Source organism: Petaurus breviceps, unplaced genomic scaffold (genome assembly GCF_028583685.1).
Source record: "Petaurus breviceps papuanus isolate PSGF00001 unplaced genomic scaffold, PetGlider_PUasm1.0 37, whole genome shotgun sequence".
NCBI lineage: Eukaryota > Metazoa > Chordata > Mammalia > Diprotodontia > Petauridae > Petaurus > Petaurus breviceps.
Window position 1 is genome coordinate 24,028,913 of NW_027186296.1, and position 18,148 is coordinate 24,047,060.

General features: G+C 36.9%; 1 protein-coding gene across 1 annotated transcript in view; it reads left to right on the top strand.

Annotated features, from left to right (window-relative positions):
- LOC138169643 (protein unc-13 homolog C) overlaps nucleotides 1-18,148 on the top strand; it is a 487,553-nt gene that overhangs the window by 421,524 nt on the left and 47,881 nt on the right. Inside the window, exon 25 of the mRNA XM_069099296.1 lies at nucleotides 3,550-3,697. Coding sequence (XP_068955397.1) covers nucleotides 3,550-3,697 — 148 coding nt within the window. The remainder of the gene's footprint in view (nucleotides 1-3,549; nucleotides 3,698-18,148) is intronic.

Below are 18,148 nucleotides of genomic sequence, written 5' to 3' on the forward strand. Positions count from 1 at the left end.
CATTCTCCATAAATCCCATTCTTGATATCCAACTCCAGCCTACATTTATCTCCTGCCTTCTCTGAGTTCCTATTGTCTGCCTTCCCTGCTTCATAGTGAAGTCTTCATTATTTTCTAATTGTCTCCTATCAGTCCTATCTCTCCAACTAGACTGGCTGCTCCTTAAGGGAAAAGACTATCTCCTGTTGGAATCTCTAATGCCTGGTGTGGTGTTATATTCATGGCAGCCAGTAAAGAAATATTTGACTGATTGATGAATGTAAAAACACTTGGAGTTTCTTCTAAGAAATGCCAAGTATAATGGCATGGTCTTCATTTTTATTTATTTGTTTATTTTAGAATTGACTTGTGTCCCCTTTAAGAATGAGAGCAATCACTTGCCCTCCCACCCACTTCCCCATCCCCATTCAACATGATGCTTGTTAGTTACAACAGCTTCTTTTCCTAATACTGTATATGCTTCTATGCCTGGGAAAGGCTCACTTTTAAATGAATGCACATTTCTCCCCAGGGAAGCTGACTGCCAAATGGAAGCATTGCAGCTTTAGCACTGCATGCCCCATTCTGGAGTGCCCTAGGCTCCTCCTCTGGATCATGACCTATTTTAAGGTCTTAGACATAGTAGAGGAATACTGTCCACCCTTGTGAGCCTTTCTGACAGCCCACCTTCCTCTTATATCCAGAGACAATAGACTCATTGCAATTGTTTTTCCATTTTTCCATTGATTAATCTAAGCTCACTCCTCTATGTGATGACAGAGAAATATTTTGCTTCTATGGCATTTATTTAGAAATATTGCCTTCCAAATTAATGTTCTTTATTAGTATCTTTTGGTTTTGTGTCACCTATATTTCCAAACATATACCTGCCTTTTCTATCCTAGAGAGCCATTCCTTATAAGAATGAAAACAAAGCAAGTAAAACAGTGCAGAAAAAGTAACCAACACATCAAAAAAAAAGAGTCTGACTTTACATTATAATGTAAACTCCTCAAAGGTGGAGAAAACTTTCACTTTTTCTTTGTACCCCCAGAACTTAACAAAGTGCCCGTCTTATAATGAGAGTTTAATAAATTCTTATTGATTGACATTGTATGGAATGCTTTGCCCAGAGTAACCTACCTCTACAAAGAAGCTGGGGAAGGTTCCTTTTTATTTCTCCTCTTGAGTCAAAATTATTCATTAGAGACAGGGTGTGAAATTTAATTAGTATGTGCAGAGGCTACTTAGTCATTAAGACTATAGTAGACTTTTTAAAATATCCTCCAAGCTTTGCTTTGTTTTTGGCTGCATTACCCAGAGGTATCTATTTACCTGTGGCAGTTAAATGCAGTGGATAGAGTGCTGGCCAAAGTCAGGAAGATTCATCTTCCTGAGTTCAGATCTAGTCTCAGACACTCACTAGCTGTGTGACCCTGGGCAAGTCACTCAACCCTGTCTGCCTCAGTTTCCTCATCTGTAAAATGAGCTGGAGAAGGAAATGACATACCACTCCAGTATCCTTTCCAAGAAAACCCCAAACAGGAGTCAAAAAGATTTAGGCAAGACTGAAATGACTGAACAACAACAAAGTGCAGCATTGGGGAAGTTACATTTCACTACCTGAGTCTGTTTGTATCACAATGTGTTATACATGTCCCTGGGGAGACTTTCATACCATCACCATCTTAAGACAAATCATACATCAAAGGGCTGGGCAGAAAGGGCAGCAATGGCATTCCTGAAAACACCATTTAAGTTCTTCCATTTCCCCTTGGATGGACCTGTGCCAGACATAACAGGACACTAGAACTATGCTATAAGGCACTTAAGCATTTTTCCTAATGGTCTATGATATAATCTTTATCTTTAGAGATGATGGGGGAGAAAGCTGCTGTGGTCTCTGTTGTCAATTATGAGAACTCCAAATAATGACTTAGAGTCATGGGACTAGACTCCCTATGTCTGTTTTAGAGATTGTTCAATCCTAAGTAAAGGAAAGGTCACCTTCTTTATGATTATCTCAGATTGAAGATTCTCTGGAAAATAGGAGAGGAGAAACAGCTGTGCTCCTGAGGCTGAGGCATACACAGATGTCCTCAATTCCCCAGGCTTATTTATTTTTTTTGCTTTTTGGAGGGCAATTGGGGTTAAGCAACTTGCCCAAGGTCACTCAGTTTTTGTGTTAAGTGTCTGAGGCTGGATCCGAACCCAGGTCCTCTTGACTCCAGGGCCGTTGCTCTATTCACTGCGCCACCTAGCCACCCCACCCCACTCCAGGCTTATTTAATAAAGGTGTCAGAAAGTGTCTTCAGAGTGAATGTTTGAGAGCTTAGACCAGAAGGAGTGAACATGAGAGAACGAATAGAGAGCTAGTACATGCTAGTTAAGAGAGAACTGCACTGAGAGAGAACATTTGGTGCATGAAGAAAGGTCTGACTGAGCAAGCTTGGAAAAAGTAAAAGTGCACTAAGTCACTGAAGAATGTAAAAGAGTACAGAAAGAGTGGTTCAGGGATCTTAGAGGGAAGGAATTTTTGATTTAATGAATAAGGAAATGCCTTTAAGTCATGAAGAGCCAGGGCAAGTTCAGAGCTCATGAGCCCAGTTGACAAAGGGTATAATCTATGTCCTATTGACCCATTTCCCTACAAAATATGTATGTCAACACAAAGAAAGCAGTGAGGAAGAACTGTTCATTAGATTTTACCTTAAATGATATACATGAATAAGGCTATTTTCTGATATTTTCTTAGTCATGTTTTGTGAAGTGTCTAACAGTGCTTCTTAATGTCATGTGGTATAGTTGTGCCTTCCAAAATCAAAATGGAATTAGCAGATCAATTTTTATTTCAATGTCTTATTGTTTAAAGACTCTGGTCACAAAATTGTTTTGGCTTCATTTGCATAATAAGAGGTAAAGATGAGAGGAAAGAAACATCAGACTCCACTTCCAGTCTGGAGCCTGGGGTTCTCTTAAACTCTAAGGGGTTCCAGTTGTATGATGATGATTTTAAGTTGTATAGGGTAGGCATTCAATTAATATTAAGTGAATCAATAAGTGAAGTACCTTTTAGCTCAAATAGTCTTTGATCTATAGAATGTAAGCACCCTGATAGCAGGGATGATTTCATTTTTCTCTTTGTGACAGCAGTGCCTACCATAGAGCCTTATATATGATTTATACTTAATCTATATTAATTGAATAGAGTTCTATCAGATGGTTTGTAACACCACCGGTTTCTGTCTCAAGTGGTAGTTTTCTATAGTAGAAAAGGCACTAAGTTTGAATGGGAAAGATGGATTTGACCAATTGCTGGCTGTTTAACTATAAGCAAATCACATAACTGCAAAGGGCCCCATCAGTTTCCTTATCAATAAAAGGAGGATCAAAATAGATGGTTCCTGAGGGTTCCCTCTAGCTCTGAATCTATGATCTTATTTAGTATCCTGTATTTTATTATTCTAATTAAACGTTCACATCAGAAGTGTGAATATATATTTTCCCATTATAATTTCTTTATGGGTGTGTCTGTGCTTATTTTCTTTCTTTCTGCTTTTCTGTTAATAGCAATACTTTCATGCTGGAGGAAATGGTCTAAAAAAGAACTTTCTGGAGAAGAGCCCTGATCTTCATTCTCTTAGATATGCTCTCAGTCTTTATACCCAAACCACCGATGCCCTGATAAAGAAATTCATAGACACCCAAACCTCTCAGAGTAAGTAATATACAGAGTAATATACAGTTGCATAATAAATACAACTCGGAGGAAAGGTAAGTTATTATTATTATTATTATTATTATTATTAAAATCATTGTTATAAATCATAATAATTCACGGATATAATATTACAGTATTTTTGTTTGTTTTCGACATAGAGAATGAGATATTCTGGTTATGAACACGTAGATTCAATTTCTTGCCTCGATAGTTTTCAGATAACTATAATGCAATAAAACGTATTAAACACTAAACCATACTGAACCTAATTTAAACTTTATAAAAATATTCCAAAATTCCCTTGAGAGATATTACATACCTACAAGCCTTGGAGTGTCATTCCCAGTTAAACTTCTTCAGTATATGACAAGAACCCACAGAAATTCCAGGGCTCACCCATTTGGATCTTTCTGTCCCCTTGTGGGGAAAACCTCTCGACAATGACAATGAGTAAACGCTGACAGTTTTTAACACGTGTCATTTATGGGGCGGCTGGGTGGTGCAGTGAATAGAGCACAGACCCTGGAGTCAGGAGGACCTGAGTTCAAATCCAGCCTCCCTCGGACACTTGACACAAAAACTAGCCATGTGACCTTGGGCAAGTCACTTAACCCCAATTGCCGTGTGTGTGTGTGTGTGTGTGTGTGTGTGTGTGTGTGTGTGTGTGTGTGTGTGTGTGTGTGTATAACTTAGGATCACTTGAAGACTCTAGGTTCAAGTAAGTCAGATCCAACTCCAGGGGTTTCACACCAACTCTCATTGTTTCATTGTTACTACATCAGGTTCTCTAAGAAAACTTCTTAATTATGTGATAGTACTATGTTTACCCAAACGGGAGTAACAATGTACCTCAACTGCTACCTGGGAACTAAGTTGCAATATGGGTACTGGCTTATGGCAAGTTTTTCATTTCTTTCCCAACAGAAAATACATAAAATGCAAAAAAAAAAAGAAAAAATCATTGAGACCTATGCATAGCAATAGCAAAGAGGATTAACCAATGTAATTCTCCTCCATCTCTTCCCCCATGGTGTTACTCCAGTCCTCCAATTATAGAGAACATGTTAACCATTCTCCCTCCTCCAAGAAGTATGCTGTTGAGTGCTCTTCCGCCTTTTCTACAATCAATGCCTAAACTATTTAGATATGGTCTACAAGATGAGCCTCCAAACTGTTTGTACATCAAAGTACAAACTTTTGTACCTCTCCTTTAGGACCTAAATATTTTCTTATGTCTATGCTGTGCTTCTGTAGGAATACCAGCTTCTAAGATAAAGTACCTTCTCAAAAATTGTACTTTCTAACTTTTGTCCAAAAAAGAAAACAGGCAGAATATGCCAGGAACTTGAGGTACAGGAATCTGAGGGTACATAATCACATGCTCACCATGTACTTTTTACTGCAATCCTTCAGTAACAGCTTTGGATGAGGAAAGAAATCTTCCTCTTCCGTTGCCCCAACACAGGTCTGTTCTCCTTGCTGTGGTCTGGAATACCCAGGGGAAGAGAATGGGAAAGGGAAAGGGAATGACTTTTTCAACAAAAGCCTAATCTCTGGTGTTCTGTTGCCAACTATCTTAGAAACAGCCACAGTCACAGAGAATCAATCCAAGGAGTTGGCCTATATCTTCTCAGCAAGGTACCAGTACACATACTTAAGAGAGAGTTATAAGACCCTAGAGAGTTATACCATGAGAGAGTCATAAGATGCTAGTTCTAGATCTAGATAGCACCTTAGAGATTATATATTCCAACCATCTCATTGTAGAGATGAAAAAATTAAGGCACAATTAAGGTGCTAATTGACTTGCCCAAGAACACACTGTAAGTGGCAGACCTAGTACTGATCTTGTGATTCCACATGCATTGTTCTTTCCATTCCTAAGATATATTTAAGATACCACCATACAGAGATCCACATAATAAAAAGAAATCATCAATTTAAAAAGTTTATCAAAAGGTTTTATCTTCCATTAAGTTATTATTCTCCCTCCTTCCCACCCTTCTCTTTCTTTCTCTCTCTCCCTCTCTCCCTCCATTTCTCCTTTATTTCCAACTGACTTAAAAAAAATACCTCACTTCCTTCTGTAAAAAGCAAGAAAACATGCATATAAAAGTTATATTTTTAAAGAACATTTCCATCTTCAAGACTTTTGAGATATTATTCATACAAATTTTTGCCATGTTCTTTTTTGATACTTAAAAACAATTACCATCATGTATAGATCCAATGTAATCCCTGATATTACAATCAGGCACAAGAGAATTTGTTTTGTATTTCAGTGTTAAACAATAGTACAGAATCTAAATGTGTACCTCAATTCCTATGAATAAGAAATTTCAGGGAACCATTTCATAGGTTAGGGCCTCTAGAGATCCTTGTAAATTGACGGATCTGTGAATACTCTACAGTTGCCAATGTGTCTCTACAAAGCTGATCTTTTATTGAAGTTCTTTCAAATCTAATTGCAAAAGTGAGAAAGTCCCTTAGGTGCAGGTATTTTCTTTTATTTTCTCTTTAACCCCTGATGGCTTCTAATTACTTCCACTTAAGATAGGCTTATTTCTCTTTTAACAGTAATAGAGAGCCCCAGGCAGAAGCAGGGTTAAAGCAGATATCAAAGCTGTTGCTAGAGTAGCATCAGGGAACACCAGCAAGCATAGGATTAAATTTAAATACATGTAATGTTTGCTTACTATCTAGATTTTACAATCTACTCAATCCGACAATGCTGAAAATCACTAAAAAAGCACTTTTTGGAATTGTTCTGCTGACTTGCCATTTTCAGCTACTAAATCTTTCATTCCCTCTTGCTCTAATGTAAAATTAGTATTTTGCCTTACCAATTTTGGAGTGCCAAGTTATGGAGGAAAAAGAAAGAAAATCTGTGTCTCATTGTTCTGCTTTCTAACACACACATACACCATTAGCTGGCTATACAAATGACTATGGCTATAATAGATGAATTGTTGACAATTCTGATGTAAATAAAATACTTATATAAATAGAGAGAGATGTATTCTTCTGTTTAGATATTTGAAATTAAAATAATAGTTAAGCCATGCCTACATTTATAAAGTGAATGAATTGGCAATTTGTATGAAAAAATATGCAAAAAAAGCCACGTTAAAATATCTAGATAAATCTATGGATTATTTTATTTACCTAATTCACTGTTTTGGGTAAATTTAATACAAGAGTCTAGGACAGTATGTAATGCATTTCATTCTGTAGATTGGTGACTAAACCATCAGTTTTGCCTCACTATACATATCCTTATTAATGAGTCAAAGCACCTAAATTCTGAGTTAATTTTCTGTGTTCTCCCCTCACCTCGCACATTAACTTCCCCAACCCCTCCCCCCACTTAATTTCTTACATGACATTTTAAAATTATGACAGAACCAATGAAAAAAATTGAAACCTAGATATAATCTAATTACATTTCTTGTTTGGAAAATGGCATTTTTTTTTAAAGATACCATGAGGTCAGCAAAATACAGACATTATCGTTCATTAATTTTTCATTTAACTTCCAGCTAATATTCTGTGGGGAAGTGATTACTTGGATTTATTAGAAGTTTATTCAGATATTATCTCTCGAAATGGGATGTTGTTCAAAGGACTTCACATCTGGGCTTCTAAGCTTTCTATGGTTCGCTTAATTTCTGTGAGTTTCGTTTTCCTCATATATAAAATAGGGATAACAATACTTGTTCCACCTACCTCACATAGTTATTATTAGCAGGGGGATTGTAAATCTCAAAGTGGTATAGAAATGAATGATACTGTTAGCGTTAACTCTTTAGAAATGGAGGGGGTTTTGAGGGGCAGCTAGGTGGCTCAGTGAATAGAGTACTGACCCTGAAGTCAGGAGGACCTGAGTTCAAACCTGGCCTCAGACACTTGACACTTAACTAGCTGTGTGACCTTGGGCAAGTCACTTAAACCCAATTGCCTTGCTTCCCCACCCCCCCACAAAAAAAAAAGAAAAAGAAATGGAGGGATTTGTTCACTCCCACTTTCACTAGGTAATTTTCCTCATTTCTCTTTATTCTCTTTATTTTTCTGTCACTTTCCCTCCCTCCTCCCACTTTTTTTTTTTTTACTTTGCTTGAGCCCATTTTCTCTTACTGTTTGAAAATCAATTGACTTTGGTTCAAGGAAGTATTGGATAAAACTGTAAGATTTTAAGTGCTAGGGATACTAATGAAAGCAAAGCAAGTCAGTCCCTGCCCTTAAGGGGATTACATTTGAAGAAGGGAGGTATCATAGTAGGTATAAACAAGATCTATGCAGAGTGGATTAGAAAGTGATCTGAAAAAATAAGGTCCTAGAAGCTGAGGAGACTGGGAAAGGCCTCCTGCTGAGGGCTGGTTTTGATCATGGTTTTGATGGAAATCAAAGGGCTAAATAAGGATGCAGAGCATGGGCAAGGGAGAGGGAGGGGGAAGGAGAGGCAGGCTGGTGTCAAGGGCAGACAATGCAAAAGTCTGCAGGTAGCAGAATATCACATTTGAAGCATGCAGGTAAGCCAACGTACCTGGATCATAGAGGCATAGAGATGAGGAAATTATAAGGAGAGTGGGCCAGGTTAAAAAGACCTTTAAATTCCAAACAGAGGACTTTATATAGGTAGCCACTGGGGCTCCATGAGTGGAGGAGCCGATATAGGCTTACACTTTAAAACTGTCACCTTGGCACCTGAGAACATTGACAGGCTAAGTGAGGGGCATGCATCCAATGTGCATCACAGACAAGACCTGAACTTGCTTCCAAGGCCAGCTCTCTCTCCATTAAGCCATACTGTCTCTTTCTTTCTTAGATAAGTGTCCATAGTGACTTTTGTATTATCATAGGTTCTTAATATTTGTCAGTTGATTGATTCTATTTTGTTCTCCTTTAGTTCTCTTGTGTCCTCTCTGCATCTCTTTATTTTGGTGTCTTTCTCACTTTCTCTTCTCTCCTGGATGAAATTGTATTTTGCCTTTTTTTCCTGGTGCCAAACAGAACACAAACCACCAAGGATGAAAATTCATTAGAAATTTATGAGTCACAGAATTCAAATGAATTCTTATCAACTTAGAGTCTACTTTATTTCAAATATGGAAAAATGTCCAAAGGTCCTTGAAGAATCTTTTTTTTCAAATGAAACAAATAATATAAATTATTTGAAATAGTAATATCTCAGTTGCCTGTACGTTGAAATGGCCTGTGACTGATCATTAAATATTGGAAGTGTGGGAGTCTTAGTCTTGAGCACCCTCTAAGCCAGTGATGTCAAATAAATAGAAATGAAAGTCACTGAACCAAACATAAGCTACCTTGAAGGCTGCACATTGACTTAGTTTCCAAATGTACTATTTTCTATGTTTTATTGGATGTTTATTTATTTTGTCCAATATTTTAATCTGGTTTGGGAAGCACTCTAGAGTGTTGAGGGTATAGGTTGACACCTCTGTAGTAAGATGTAAATGTATTTTACTTGGGTTGGATTTGGATTTACACCTATTTTCTGACCCAGAGATCTAGAAGGATTTCACTATCTAACCCTAGATTCAATTCTCTTTCCACTGTCCGAAGTATGATGCTACTAAGTTTGCAAGAAGAAAAGGTAATGATTTTTGGAGTCTACTTCCTTCTACAGCAGGTAAAGGAAAATATTTTTCAGAATAGGACCTGATTGACAAAAGCAGGCCAAAAGTCTTCAATGGACTTGAAATCTGAAAAAAGTAAAAGGGGCATGGAGTCTTAGAACTTATACACTGGGGTCCAACATTAATGAAACCCTTATTAATTTGTGAATTTTTAAAATTATTGTATTCATATGTAGATGAATATATGTGTATATGTGTGCATGTATGCATATACATATACATATTTCCCCATGATATGTAATAACGAGCTTTTAAAATAACATGAGAGAAGTTGCCTATTATCTTCCTTAAGCATCCTAAGCAAGGAAGATAAAGCTCTGCATTTTTTTCCAGCACACAAAACCATGCAGCAGGAACCTCAGTTCAGAGACAAAAGACTTTGGTAGTGAGAAATCAGAAGTCCTGTGATGTGTTGCTGGAAAAAAAAAAAAAGAGTAGAATTTCAGCATATGGTATGTCCAGGCCACTGTGATCCTCTATGGCAAATTATTTGCTGCAAAGGAAAGCTAATAAACACTAAGCTCTAATGTTGCTAAGATAGGAATTATGGCAGGGCTAGCTTCTTGTCTTCTGTATACTGTGACCTTGGGGTAAATTGATTGGTGTCCTAATGTATTCCAACTATTTATTAGGGGTACTTATGTGAGCATACTACCATAGTAAAAGTACTAAGAAGATCAATTGACCATCTAATTTGTTCCAGTTATTTAAAGGCAGTGTGAGGGACTAGAAAAACAATGCCCTGAAGGTGAAGGTAAGATTTTTCTGAGATTCCATTGCCCTTCCTTAAGGGTTAATCAGTTTGATGGGATTGATAAAGGCCATGACTGTTAAACATAGTGTTAACTGAAAAAAAAAATTTTTCTGCAGCTATCCTCTCACCCTCACTCCCACTGTCCCTCAAGGAGGACTTAGAAAACATCACAGAATGCGTGTATAAATATGAAAAGGAAAGATAAAAAGCTATTATAGGAATTCAATTAAATTGGCATAGATTTAGAACTGGAAGAGACCTTAGATGCAAGCCATTCTCCATTTAAAGGATGAGGAAATTATAGAAAGCATAGTGAGGTTAGGTGATGTCCATGATCAAGCAACTGACAAGTCTAAGGTAAGATTTGAACTCAGGTCCTCCTAACTCCAAATCCAGTGCCCTAACTACTAATACTGTGCAGCTTTTTTCTCCCTAAAGATCATTAAGTGAAGAATTTGGGGTATTCTACCCTAGAACCAGAATGAACGATTTGACCTCTGAGGGTTATCCACTGAAGAATTAGGGAGAAGAGCATCCTTGGAGGGAAGGAAAGGAAAGGGAGGGTGGTATACCTTTTATAGTAATTTGTTCACAGTAAATAATACACAACTGTTAAGTAGCAAACTTGAGCACACAGATATCCAATCCAAGAGCCCAGGATAATAACAATTCTCACTTTAAAATTACAGTATTTAATGATACACTTACAGAGTATAGCCTTTCATGCAAAATGGTAGCCCCTTGTTTTGGAAAGCTGTAAAATATATTATATTCTTTTATTCTCACCAACACACATACCACCACCATTGCTTTCTGTACAGTAGATGTTTCCTACCCTATAGTTCATATTTATATCTATTGAAATGTTTTGCTATGCCTCATATTATCTACATGGAAAGAGATCAGAGATCTATAGTAATTACCAAAGCATATCCTTTCCAAGGTCACAGAAACAGTTTACATTGATTGGCTAGTAGGAAAATTAAACCTTGTTGGTTTTTCTTCCCCTACTATGTGTTACAGTTTTAGAAGCTTATATATATATATATATATATATATATATATATACATATATATATATATATATATATTAATCACAGTATTCCTACTAGTCCCCTCATTCTGCTAGTGGGGTATTTGAATATTTCATAGGCAGACAGTCAAAAATGTTGAAAATATTAGCTTAGTAAGTATAGAGTTTTATTTCAAGAAATGGATAACACAGTTTAGACTTAGGTACAGCATGATGAATCATCTTAATTTAGTTTTCTTAACAGAACTTTCATTATGGCGCAGAGAGCCTAAATTGTATAGGTGGTAGGAATAAAAAAAGCAATTTTATATCAAAGATATGTTCAGTTACAACTGAATCGTGAACCAGCTTTTATAGTTAATGACTTCATGAATTAATTTGAGCTAAAGTGTTTCTCCTATTTTTTCTTTTCCTTCTTTATTAGTAACATTTTGAAGTTGCTACTTATTTCAAATGTCCTAAATATTTCAATGAGATACTCCTGGTCATTTTAATAGTCCAGCTACTTTTAAAGAATACTACAGTATATTTGTTTTTAAGTGGGAAAAATGATTCCAGTTTTTGCCCAGATTTTAGACATCTATGGAATGACTGTTCATAGATATAGATATTATATTAGTGATGTCAAGAGATGTCAAATTTTTACAGAAAACTCTTCAACATTATGTGGAAGAATTAGAGACATTTAAGAAATCATCTAAAAATTATATGTTTATGTTTCAAACTGAGAAGACCTTCAAGATTATTTAGTCCCACCCCCTCATTTTAGAGATGAGGAAATTGAGAACATAGAAGAGACATTTCATCATAGAATTCAAAGCAGGGGAGATTTTTTAAAATAACATTTTATTTTTTCCCAATTACATGTAAAAATTTTTAATATTCAGGTTGTTGTTTTTTTTTTTGGTTCAAAATTCTATCTCCCCCCCCCTCCCTGAGACATAGTTTACACATGTCCAGTCATGTAAAACATCTCCATATTAGTAATCTTGCACACAAAAAAAACTTGAACAAAAACAACCAAAAAAAACATAATGAAAAATAGTATGCTTCAGACAACATCAGTTCTTTCTCTGGAGATTGATAACATTTTTCAATGTGAGTCTTTTTGAAGAGGGTACCCATAAAGAGGGTTAGGGTTGCTCTGGAGACCCCAATATACCAATATGCTGGGTCCTGCCAAATGAATTCGACTCAAGTCTTCTCTCAGCCAAAGAAAAGTAAAGTTTATTAAAAGTTTGCTTGTATTGGATGCAGAGTAAGTCTGTGCTAGGTCATTCTATGGCACTCTCACTATTCTATGGCACTCTCACTATTCTATGGCGCTCTCACAAACATGAAGACAGGATGGGGTCTTATATACAGAAGGTTGTAGGAGGAATCTAGGGGTGGTCTAGAGGAAGAGTTTGGGGAGGGTCTTCAGGAGGAGTTAATGAGGTCAATGAGTGATCAAGGGTGGGAAGTCTAGTAACAGAGGGTGGGAAGTCAAGTAACAGAGGCTTGGGCTCAGCCACAATGTAAGGCTTATGGCCTCATGCAAATACCTCATCAAATGAGACAATTTAATCAAGAGTCCTAGGGAGGTTCCCAGAGCCTGTACCTCAATGACTCAAGGAGAGCTCAAGGGGGCTCCCAGAGCCCATACCTCATCACTTTGGGATTGTCTTGGATCATTGTATTGCTAAAAATAGCTAAGTAATTCACAGTTGTTCATCAGACAATATTGCTGTTACTATGTACAATGTTCTCATGGTTCTGCTTCCTTCACTTTGCATCAGTTCATGTAAGTCTTTCCAGGTTTTTCTGAAATCATCCTACTTGTCATTTCTTATAACATAATAATATTCCATTGCATTCATATCCCACAATTTGTTCAGCATTCCCCAGGCAGTGGGCATCCCCTCAATTTCCAATTCTCAATCACCACAATAAGAGCTATTATAAATATTTTTGTATAAATAAGTTCTTCGCCCCCACCCCTTGCACACATTTTAAAAAAATCTCTTTGGGATACAGACTTCGTAATCATATTCCTGGATCAAAGGTACTCCTGGATCCTGAGAATAGCTATAAATTGCTCTTCAGAATGCTTGGATCAGTTCACAATGCTATCAACAGTATATTAGTGTCCCAGTTTTATGAGAGTGATTTTTAATAATTGTATCATGTAGGTACTAGTTAGAAGGAACCTTAAAGATATATTTCAAAAGCACTTCATTTTCAAATGAGGAAACAGGCCTAGAGACATGAGGTGACATATATCTAGTCATTTTTTATTATCTATAACTATTACTTTTGATCTCACCTGTAGTACAGAGGAAGAGAGGAGTAGTGTGCAATAATAAAATTTTTTTTTAATTTGCTATTAAAAGGAATGATTAATTTCAGGTTGCTGAGAAATTAATACCCTTAAAATTTAGGAAACTTGTGGTGTCTGATGGAAAAGAGTAAGATATGCACTTTCTAAAGCCAGTGGTCCTTATTATTTGATTTGTCATAGGACCACACTACTCTCCTCCTCCAGTGGCTCTCTATTGTCTGTAGGACAAAATACATACCCCTCTGTTTGATGTCTAAAGTCATTCACAATCTGTTTTGAGTCTGATTTTCTAGGATTATTGGATATTATGACCCTTTGTACACTCTATGTTACAGGCAAACTAGCCAACTTCCCTCTATACAATGTCCCATCCCACACTTCAGTAAAAAATACATATACCCTTAGATCTAGAATACATTCCCTTCCCATCTTTGCTTTAGATACTTGGTAGCATCTTTCAAGAGCAGCTGGATGGTGGCAGTAGGTAGAGCACTGGACCCAAAATCAAAAAGACTCATCTTCATGAGTTCAAATTTGGCCTCAGACCCTTACTGACTGTGTGACCCTAGGAAAGTCACTTAATCCCATTTGCCTCAGTTTCCTCATTTATAAAATTAACCGGAGAAGGAAATGGCAAACCACTCTAATATCTTTGTCAAGAAAATCCCAAAATTGGGTCGTGGAGGGTTAGACATGGTGTCAGACATGACTGCAATGACCCAAGAACAACAAAGCTTCCTTCAAGATTTGATTCAAATGTCTTTAATTCAAATGTTTAGCTCCAACTTGAGAACTTTGCCATTCCTCCAGATTATTTAGTGCTCTCCCTCTCCTGAAATAACACTGAAAATATTTTCTCATTTATTTATTTGTATATCTAAAATTCTTGAGGAAAAAGATTATTTTTATTGTTGTATTTGCATTCCAAACATATTACAATAATATCACACATGAATTTTTGTTAAATGAGAGGAAACATATTAGTTCAAATACAGGCACGGAATGTTGAAGTTTAGTATTACTTGCCTTTACTGCATTTCCTTCTCTACCATTGATTTTTATATATAATGAGGGGTAGTTTGTATTCTTGCCTGGTAGATTTTAAGTAAGCAACAGAATAACAGAGAATTAGTCAAGGAAGGTCACAATTAAGAAGGACCTAAGAGATCATCCAGCAAATTCCACTTTACAGATGACAAAATTGGGGTCAATAGGATTTAAATAACTTGCCCATAGCTATGCCTCTCTCCCTAAAACATTTTCCAGGGCTCTGGACTTGGAACCTTCCTGGAAGGATATGATTTTCAGCAGGTCACATTGGCCTCAGCAGGGCAGGAGTAGAAAGAAAGAGCTTCTGAAGCCTGGACCTTATTATATATTTCTGTTCAAAATGGTAAATGTCAACTACATAGTAGAGTGGATGGAGCATTAGACTTAGAATCAGGAAAACCTGAGTTAAAATTCTTCTTCAATCACTTAGTAACTTTGTGACCCAGGAAAAGTCATTTAACTTTTTTCAACCTCAGTTTCTTCACATGTAAATGGGGATAATAAAGACACCAAGCTCATAGTGTTGTTGTCAGGATGAAATAAAATAACAAATGTTCAGAAGGTGGACAGTCTTAGTTTTGTGTGTGTATGTGTAAGCCCATGTTTTTAAATAGATGTTGAAAGAGATGCATTATATTAGGATAGAGAGGAAATCAGGAGGAAAATAAGCCATTTTCAACCTTCATGATGTTTTATTTCTCCCATTATATTAGACTTAAAAGCCACCAGTCACATAAAGTTCATCATTGTGCCCTTGTTAGCTCAGCAAGATGTTTCCAGATGAATGGGTATCAAGGATTCTTTACCATGGTGAATGCCTTACTGATTTACTTTGCCTTGGCTCATGGGCATTGCCTCTATTTGTCTGGTCACATGTTATTGTCATGAAATAATGAGAAAACATCAGGAAATTTCTCTATTCACTGAATTCATGTACTTTCGTGATGGAACAGTCCCAATACTGAACAAAAGAGTGTTATAAGCTCTGCATGTCTATGAATATTGGCCATTTACCAAGCTGCCCAAAAGAGACAAAGCATGAAATAGTAGATAGCATGTTTGACTAAGAGTCAGGAAAGTCTAGATTCAAACCCTGTCTCAGATATGTTTGATTCTGGGATTCTCTCTGGGCCTCAGTTTCTTCATGTTTAAAAGGAGGGGGTTGGACTTAACGGTATCTGTGGTTCCATCTCTAAGTCTATGATCTGATATCTAATATAAGATCGAATGCCTAGTACAATCAATTGGGAAAATTAAGTTCTCCAAATACTATTCAACTTGCTTTTGGAGGATGCCTTCTACTTAAATGTACATCATTGAAAAACACAATATTTTGAGATACTTGGGCCAGGGCAGAGCTTATCTATATTGATTAATCCTTCTGTTTATATATCTTCTGTAGTTGAAATATGTATTTTTCCCCAAGCTTCCCATGGGAGAATCCTCAGACAGCATAGGAGAATGAACAGAAGCATTGACTCTGGTATAGGAAGACCTGACCTCAAAACCTTATTGCCTCTGTGACCTTGCACAAGTTATTCAAATTTCCTGGGACTTTGTTTACTTTTCTATAAAATGAAGTAGTTGGTTTAGACTGCAATGGTGGGGAGGCCACATGTGGCTCTCTAGGTCCTCAAGTGTGGCCCTTTGAATCTAAACTTCACAGAACAAATCCCCTTAATAAAAGGATTTGTTCTGTAAAACTTGGACTCAATTGAAAGCCTGCACCCAAGGACCTAGAAGGCCACATGTGGCCTCAAGACCACAGGTTATATGCCCCTAGATAGAGGGTTTCTAAGCTCTTCCTTCCAGCTCTAAATATATATATCACTGCCTCACTGGCAAAGGAGCTTTCTATACTCACTACGATGGTGGAGCACCCCATAGGGACTGAGTTAGCAGAAAGAAACCCTAGGTAAGTAGAATTACTCCTGGCTTTGTAATTGATTCCCAAAAGACTTAGAGAAGGCCAACCCTGACTGTATAAATTTTAAAAGTTTTTATGATTACTGAATATACTGTATGGCATTTAATGTCTCATAAAATCATAGGGGAACCTGTAACTTAATTAAGCAACTATTTTCCTATCTCAAGTCCAAAATGCTGTAGATTTAAAATAATTGGGCTGAAAAAGACAGATTTTTTTTACAAAGACTGAAGGGAGTTAGGACAGCCAGGTGGCACAGTGGATAGAGTGCTATCCCTAGAGTCAGGAAGACTCATCTTCCTGAGTTCAAATCTGGCCTCACACGCTTACTAGCTGTATGACCCAGGCAAGTGATTTAACCCTGTTTGCCTCAGTTCCCTCAACTGTAAAATGAGTTGGAGAAGGAAATGGCAAACCACTCCAGTATATTTGCCAAGAAAACCCCAAATGGGGTCACAAAGAGTAGAACATGACTGAAAACACTAAGGAGCTGATATCTAAGATAAATAGGAAGACAGTGACAGAGCACTGAGCTGACCTTAAAGTGTTCGATTCTCCATGCCCAGAAAAATGACATCCAAGGATATTAGCATGTTTGATTGCCAGGTCATTAAGAAAACATTGTGGTGAACAGGAGTGGTGCCACTGGATTAAAAGGAAAGAGAATAATGGAAAAAGAGATCAATATAGATCCATGAACTTAACTTACAAACACTCTCAAATATATTATCATAGGTTTCATTAGTGAACATCTAGAAAAGAACATGATGATCTAAAGGAACTAACATGGTTTCATCAAGAATAGGCCACAACAGAAGAACTACATTTCTTTTTTTGACAAGTTAACTAAATTGGTAAGTTGGGAGTATGCTATGGATAGAGTTGACCTAGATCTGAAAAAAGCATTTGAAAAAATGTCTCAGGCTCTTCTTATGGGGGTGGGAAATGGAGACATGGGTTAGATGGTAGTAAAGTTAGGTAGATTAGGACCATATTGAATGTCAGAGCTGTCATTCATAGTTTGCTTTCTTCTTGAAAGGTCTCCAAGGGAAGACCTCAAGATCTTTACTTAACTCTATGCTTTTAAAGAACTTTATTTGTGATTTCAATATTAGCATAAGTTTCATGCTCATCAAACTTTCAGAGGGCATAAAACAAAAAAGATTTAACATAGTGGGATACTGGGATCCAAAAAGATATTAGAACACTGGACTAAATAAAATAAGGTAAAATTAGAGGGGAGTGACTAAACCTCTGAGTTTATTGATAAAAGGAACTCCTGTATGATGCTGAAACTTCTCCCAGTTCAGATTTATTGCCTTTTCCGCAACATGTAGTCTTGAGGAGTTGCCTGAAGCATTTGGAGGTTATGTATCTTTTTTTCTGGGATACAAACATACAAACAACCAGTATGTGTCAAAGGGAGTACTTCAACTTAAGCATCTCTCTCTAATAAATTATATCTCTCTGATTGAATATGAAATTTAATATAGCTAAATGTAAAGTAAGACCAATCACAGAATCAGTCTTAGAGCTTAAAGGGACTTTAGAAAACATGTAGTCCAATTTCTTCATTTTACAGACAAAGAAACTGAGAGCCAGAGAGGATAAGTGATTAGTCCAAGGTCACACAGGTAGTAAATGGCAGAGTTGGGATATGAATCCAGGAAAACTCAATTCTCTTTCCACTGCATTCTGCTGCCTCCC